We start from the raw sequence: 7,503 nt of genomic DNA, 5'->3' as shown, positions 1-7,503 counted from the left end.
ACCCAGCAAGGAGATTTTGGAATGTTGGCTAGCTATTTGGATTCTGGAAATTGTGTACAAATTTCAAGTTCTGATTATTTTTCACTATCCCGAATATACCGTGTTCGTTTACAATGAATTCTACTTTAACGGAAGAAAGAATAAGTGACGATCACAATGATCAACGATGTATATATAAGATAGGTAGCACTTACACCGGATTCCACAAAAATTATATATATCACCAACATTTGTCACTATAATTGATCATGATATAATTTTCCAAATGATCCCTAACTCATGGGTAATCCTTTGTTGTGAATTTGTTTTTGGACAAAATATGTTATCCTTTTTTTTTATTTTTTTTAATCTTCTGCTAATTCAGTGGGAGAAGAAAGGGAAATTATCTATTACAATCAATAAAAATTACTGGAGGATACACTTAAGTCATTTACAAGAATCTTAAGTAAAATTCTATGAAATTTTGGGTAATTTATCAAAAGTATAAGTGAAATTCTTTGAAATCTTTATTATTTAATCTACTTGCAAATAAATGATTAAAATCGAAGTAAAGGTTTTCAATTTATTTACTTATTATATGTGTAATTTATTTACATTATGTGTTATTTAGTCCAAGATAATTTATTGCGAATTTAATAATTGACCTCCCAAAGAAGAAAGTGCGGGAAGACTATTTGTGAGTGGGCCCCCCCCGTTCGCGCTAAATCCCTGTCAGCTTTTCGTCCCAACCTAATTGTTTTTCCCGGGAAAATTAATTAACAGCCACTTCTCCTCTACTCAGTCCTCCCTCTCTGTCTCACCCTCTCAGCAAGACCAAGCTCCTCCCATGGCAGATCCTGCGACTCCGCCGAAGACCGCCGCCTACCCGCAGCTCAACCTCCAGCCCACAATGTCGTGCAGCTCCCTCTGCCTCGAAACTCCACCCTTCAACCGCAACCATATCGACAGACTTATCATCTGCTCCCTAAGGCGCTCGCCCTCCCAGACCATCTGCTCCGACAGGTTCATCCCCAGCCGATCCTCCTCCAACTTCGCCCTCTTTGACATCCCCTCCTCCTCACCCTCACCGAGCTCCTCCGCCCAAGGACAGACTCGCCTGCCCCTGCCCGGAATATATTCAGCTACAAGACCGAGACTAAGCGGCCTCTGCACTCCCTGTTCCCTTTTGAGTTCGAGGAAGCTGACCCTACCGTTCTGCATAGCCCTGTGAAGGCCGCACGGAAGGTTGTGAGGTCGCCCTACAAGGTGAGTGAGCTCGCAATTCGAGTCTATTTCAGCTTAAGGGTATCTTAATTTGTGTCAATTTCATGTTACAGCTGAATTTTTTGGCTCGTCCATTCAAGTTATGGGCTTGTATGAGATATTGCTGAACCCTGATCATAACTATGATGTATTCAATAAGTTGCATTCGAGTCGAGTCGTGTTAGCTGGTAATTGTCGGACTAAAGATATTTGGCTGTGCCCGGGAATGGGAGTATGCCGAATTTCTCGAGCCCCATCATCCTGGAGGAGTAGTAATCGTTGGGGGTTTGTGTCCAGCTATTGAATTTGTTTTCAGGGTATTTCAATGACTGTGGCGTGTTTGTCGATTTCATTTCAGGTACTGGATGCGCCTGCATTGCAAGACGATTTCTACTTGAACCTAGTTGACTGGTCTTCACATAATGTGTTAGCCGTAGGTTTGGAGAGTTTTGTATACTTGTGGAATGCTTGCAGTAGTAAGGTGAGTTTGAACCTATTAGACAATGACTGTTCCTTTGTTGTGTCTTTCTATAGATGTCAATTTGATGCCAAATTTTTTCATGAAGCTGCTTCTTTTAGCTCAACTTCGGGGAATCACTAATTAATTCCCGATACTCTTTACTGTCACCGATTTCACTTTTCTTATCAAGCCTGCTATTTTCAGGTTACAAAGTTATGCGACCTAGGGAGTGATGACAGTGTTTGTTAGGTTGGCTGGGCACAGCGTGGAGCCCATCTAGCCATCGGAACCAGCAATTGAAAAATGCAGGTCAGGTATGTTTCTTTATTCATTTTTACTTTTATTAGAAAGTGCTGTAAATGCTGTTGAAATTTGTAGCTCATAAATTGCATAAGCTTCAAAATTTAGTATGCTCGGGTTTGGGCTGACTATGGAAACCCATTTGATATAGACGATCCAACTTAGGCAGCTCCATTTAGCTTGAGATGGCTGTATTTCTTAAGAAACGTACAGTTCTGTGAAAGTTAAATTCGTTTCCCAGTCTGACCTCCCGTGGGGTTTAATCCTTGAGTTAGAGATATCCTAATCTGCTTTACTTCATTTCTTTACAATTTTCATGCCATTTTAGTATCCTTTGACATATTTGTCTTGTTTAGATCGTGCATAAATTGAATTTGATCATTCTTAAGATATTTCTTTCGTGGTTAACCTTTTTAACCGACCAAATTATGTTCTTCATGTTGATGTAACTGGCAGGTAATGTTTTCCCTTGAGTAAAACTTCATCATGCATCTTTCTGTTTTGCCAAAAGGAGAATTAAATCTTATTTCACGCTTCAGAGTATTATCAAGAATATCCATATAAAATCTGAAGAGGGATACCTCCACTCATGCTTCTACTATTCAAGGTGCACAGATGGGTGGAGAATTATGATTGACAGGATTGTCAAAACTGGAATGCTCTTAAAGAAAACTACTGGTGTCTAACAAAGGCATTCCCTCAAATTAAGAATACGATTTCAAGTAGTGGATTTTTTATTTCTGATCTGCAAAAGGCATTCCTCATGTATTCATTACCAAGGGAACTAGAATTGTCTGCGTAGTCGTTCTACTTTGTGCCGTTAAGAATCTCTTAATTCTTCTTTCTTCATGAAATTGAGCTACAACCTTTGTTTGTTGTATTATGTCTTACCAATAGCTTGTTGATCTTGGACCTCTTTCAGATCTGGGATGCATCTCACTGCAACTGGGTAAGGACAATGGAAGGACACCGATTGAGAGTAGGGTCTTTGGCTTGGAGTTCATCTGCATTGTCTACTGGAAGCCATGATAAGAGTATACTTCAACGAGATTTACGTGCACAGGATGATTCACTACTAAGCTGTCTGGACATAAGTCTGAGGTGAGCTTCTGATGTCTGTATATATATGTAAACGCTCCACTTTTTGACTTTCTGTTATGATACTCTTTTATTCTGCCAATATTTATTCCTCTGACAATCAATCTGGTATAGAACTCTGATTATCGTGGTTCATGTGAATCTGAAATGTGGCCCCGTGAAAATAATTGATTGCAAAATAATAGAAGTCTAGTAACATAAGACCTGCCGTAGTATATATGCCTGCAACATGATATCTCTCTATTACTGTGCTATGGCAATGCTGTGAGGGAGGACCGAGTAATATCATAATATTTTTATTTGAACCGTCAAATCAAGGACCCTATATCCGCATAATTTCTATAGATATTTTTGCAATGCATCATCCTGAAGACAAATTGCTTCTGATTCAGGTTTGTGTACTGGTCTTTTGATCATCGGGAGCTTGCATCCAGTGGAAATGATAATAAAGTATGTACTTGTATCTTTTGTTCCTTCTCCACCAGATGATCTTTTTTTTTTCTTTTTCTTTTTTGCTCAGCAATATCCACCCGTAATTTTCCTTGCAGCTCTTTGTTAATCAACACTCAACTCAACCTGTTCTAAAATTCTGTGAGCACACAGCAGCAGTTTAAGCAATCGCCTGGTCACCTCATGTCCACGTCTCCTCGCTTCTGGGGGTGGAACTGCTGACCGCTGTATTAGGTTTTGGAACACAACCACCAATTCACATTTTAGCTGTATAGATACAGTCAGTCAGGTAAGTTTTACTCGCATGCTTATGGGTTTACCATGCATATGCACTAAATGTTTAGTTTTTCATTCCGTCACATTTCGTAACTTCTGTCCACCGAATGGTATATTCAAGTAAAACTTGTTCTCCCATCTGATGACACGATCTATCAGGTCTGCAATCTCGTATGGTCTGAGATTGTGAACGAACTAGTGAGCACCCATGGATAGTCCTAGAACCAGATAATTGTTTGGAAATATCCAACCATGTCGAAGGCATTAAATCGTTTGTACCGTACAATTACTGTAATCAACAAGTCGGTTCGGGTGCTGTCCTTGCCAAAACAGAAGCCATCAAGACCAGAAAAAGCTCCAATCGGATTCGAATAGCAGAGCTGCTCTCTTCTCTTGCCGCTTAGGAGCTTGCATATGCCTTTCCAGATTCTTGAGAGGCGGGTTTCACGACTCTCATGTATTCTTGTATATTTAGTAGGTGTTAAGGCTAATTCATGGACAAAAATGATTTTGTAAATACAATCAAGGGCATCAAAGGAAGGTTTTTTTTTTTTTTATCGAGGGAACAATTATGAATTTACAATCATCAATTTCGCATACAGCTGCTTCTTTCTTCTAGAGTTCCTCGTACTGTTCTACAATACTAAGGAATCTCCAAGTTTAAATGACCGATTAGCCACTCTATCCACATTTCCATAATTCCATTGGACGTATTTACAGACAAATCACGAGACTTCTAAAGAATCTATAACTGACTGATGGATGATGACGATGACTATGGTGATGTTTCTAGGCATAGACAGACGACAAAAGCTATTGTTCAACAACCTCGGTCCGAGTCTGTTGGAGGGCCCTGCTTTCTCCGTCGTGCTCGTGAAGCTTCTGCAACCACGGGATTGAGCTCATTGGAGGGAAGCAGCACTCGCAGTCCTCATGGCACGTCTCCGGTACGCTCCAGGCGTTGAAGTTGCTTGAGGGAGCTTCCTGCAGGTCCTCCTTCCGGTGGGACCCGGTGTTGTTGGGAGCGGCGGCCTCCCTCAGTTGGCCCCAGCACTCGACCTTGTTGAATTCGGGAATGTTCGAATGAAAGTAGACCCACACCAGTGCCTCCTGCAGTTCCGGGTACTGGTTCAGCAGGTTGCCATCTCCGTGTACGAAAGCGCTTAGCACCTGCATGTGTCCAAGGAGGGTCAGCCCATAAGAAAGGAAAAACTGCAGCTTGTCCCCTCAAACTTCCACTCTTAATAAAATTGAGAACCCGACTAACTCGCTTCTTTTCTTCGACAGACGTCAAAACGGAAAATGATACGTATAGTTACAAATTGTATGAAGACGCAACAGCGAGTTACTGCACATAGATAATTTGCATCAATCTAGACAAGATCACGAGAGTTTCCGACCCTCAAAGTGAAGCGCAAGCAAAAAAACGAACTTGTCGGTCGAGGATGAGCGGCCGAGTGTAGACCGAGAGTCGGGTGAGGACCAAATAGCACCCTTACAGGAGGGGTTTGAGGGGGCTAAATATAAACTTAGAAACTATAACTTACCACGGGGAGTTCTTTGAAGAAGATGAAGTATCTGAGCTTGGCGCAGAGATCCAGCAGGAAGTGGCCGCCGCTAATGTGGCAGTGGACATGGAGAGACATCTTCCCCTTCACCTTCTTCCACTCCGCCACCACCTCGTCCCTCTGCAACCTGTTGTACCATCCCTGCAGCTGCAAACCCCAAAACCCAAATCCCCCACTTTCTTCAAAATCACCACACTATAAAATCAAATTCAAATCAGCAATAAATTATCTTTTATAAAGGAAAAGAGGGGAAATGAATCACTTTTTGGTATCCCCATACACAGAAAATACTCCATGATGATTTCCTCTGTTCTTTCGCTCTGTTTTCACCTGTCCTGATTGCTTCTTATACTATAACATCATCATTCATCAGGTCATACGAGCTTTTCCTCTTCTTTTTTTTTTTTCTGTCCTTCTGATTGCTAAATAGGGAAGGCACCGACGGATCGAAGGATTAGCAAAGCATCGGATCCGTAGAGAACAGAGGTTGTGGGCTTATTGATGATTACCTGAGAGTTGTTTATGGTCTGCGATATGGCCAACGTGAGCTTGGAGGTGATATCGCTGTGAGTAAGCGTGTAAGTCCTCGGTAGATTCCCTGGATGCTTCTTTTCGTCCACCCCCAGGAACAGAACCTTCAGCTTCGAGGCCTCGAAGATCGCCGGCCCGAACAGCCTCGCAACCTTGCCCATCATAAAACATAAAAGATCAGGCAGGCACAAAAGGATTCGAGGGGAGCCCGAAAGAGGAGAGACCGAACTTACCGGAACAAACGACAGGTTCTTCTTCTTGGAGTGTCTCCTGTAGGGGAGAGCAGACCGGTGCTGTTCGAAGATCGACGGCCTCGGCTTCGAAGGAAGCACCGGAGAAGCGGACAGAGAGCCCATCTTCTCCCCCCACTGCAAAGGTGCAAAGCAAAGACACGGCCTTGAGCTGCAAAGCAAGAACTCCTCACAGTCTCAGTTAGGTATATGGAGAGAGAGAGAGAGAGAGAGTCTAAATTCCAAAGAAACAGGAGAAGCCTGGAAGGTCAGGTCACGATTATCATATTATGGTGGATTTTTTCTTGGTTTTCTTTATTTTTCTTTGCTTTTGCTTTTACTTTGGGCGTTTGCTTTGTACTTGCTTGCGAGCTTTCACTTTGGGGGATTGATGATGGAAGGTTTGGCTTCAAAGGGAAGAGTTGTTTAGGTGCGTGCGGCCATGGAAATGGAAGCCTCCTATTCTCTTTCTTGCTTCTTCGTTGGGCAGTTGCTTCAAGCAGTGGACTTCTTTCCCTCCCATATATATTTCTTGAAGCGTAACATGACACGCAACTCAAAAATAGATTAAAAAAAAAAAGGACCTCCGAAAAAATAAAATGACACGCAGCTCCATGCCTCCATCAATATTTTGGACGTGTGTTTTTTTAGCTATCTCAGTAATAATAAGAAAAAGAAAATAATACATTCTATAAATTATTTTCCCTGCGGTTGCCAATATAATGGAAAAGTTAGTACATCAAGAGGTTTTGAATTCAAATTTACTAGTGTGATTTTTCGTGTTTTTTTAATTCACTTTCCAAGTATGTTCCTGACAGTAAGATTTCGATATGCAATACTGTTCTACTCATGTGTAAGAATGATAGAAAGGGGAGCCGTTGTACTTCAAAATTATGATTTTAATTTGACATAAATTTCATTAACATCTCTTCTAATTTCGTTAATGGACAATCATACCCTTCTATTAGAAAAATTCTACCAACACCCCTTGTCGCTGGCAGAATTCAGACCTTTGAGGTTTCTGGTAGGGAACGCCCTCATATCGAGAGAGAACCTAGAGCTGGTGTGGTTGGAGGCTCTTCTCACCAGCCACCAGCCCTAGCAATGAGGTCGTCGGTTGGGGTGGTTGCCTGCAGTAAGGCACCTTCCCTAGGGACGGTGCCGCGTTTGGATGAGGGGGGCACTTGTTGCCCGCCCCTCCATAAATTTTACTTTTTGTAAAAGGTTTTATCCTCATAAATTTTAATCTTTTTAAAGTTTTGTCATTGCTGAAAAACATATACGCATTATGTATTTTGTCCCTGCTAAGAGAAAATCTTGGCCTGCCCCCCTCTCACATCGTGCGAGA

General features: G+C 41.9%; 1 protein-coding gene and 1 pseudogene across 1 annotated transcript; one reads left to right on the top strand and one right to left on the bottom strand.

Annotated features, from left to right (window-relative positions):
• The first annotated feature begins 751 nt into the window (after positions 1-751).
• Positions 752-3,271, top strand: LOC116204103 (annotated as a pseudogene).
• A 1,086-nt stretch (positions 3,272-4,357) lies between these two features.
• LOC116205334 (protein STAY-GREEN homolog, chloroplastic-like) lies at positions 4,358-6,659 on the bottom strand. The gene is made up of 4 exons (XM_031537907.1): positions 6,159-6,659; positions 5,904-6,077; positions 5,374-5,541; positions 4,358-4,996 (listed from the first exon to the last, which is right to left on the bottom strand). Exons 1-4 carry the CDS (start codon positions 6,279-6,281, stop codon positions 4,640-4,642), a joined length of 822 nt encoding a protein of 273 aa, XP_031393767.1. The 5' UTR covers positions 6,282-6,659; the 3' UTR covers positions 4,358-4,639.
• Between the last annotated feature and the right edge of the window lie 844 nt (positions 6,660-7,503).

Source organism: Punica granatum, chromosome 4, assembly GCF_007655135.1.
Source record: "Punica granatum isolate Tunisia-2019 chromosome 4, ASM765513v2, whole genome shotgun sequence".
NCBI lineage: Eukaryota > Viridiplantae > Streptophyta > Magnoliopsida > Myrtales > Lythraceae > Punica > Punica granatum.
This window is presented reverse-complemented; position numbering and strand designations above follow the sequence as displayed.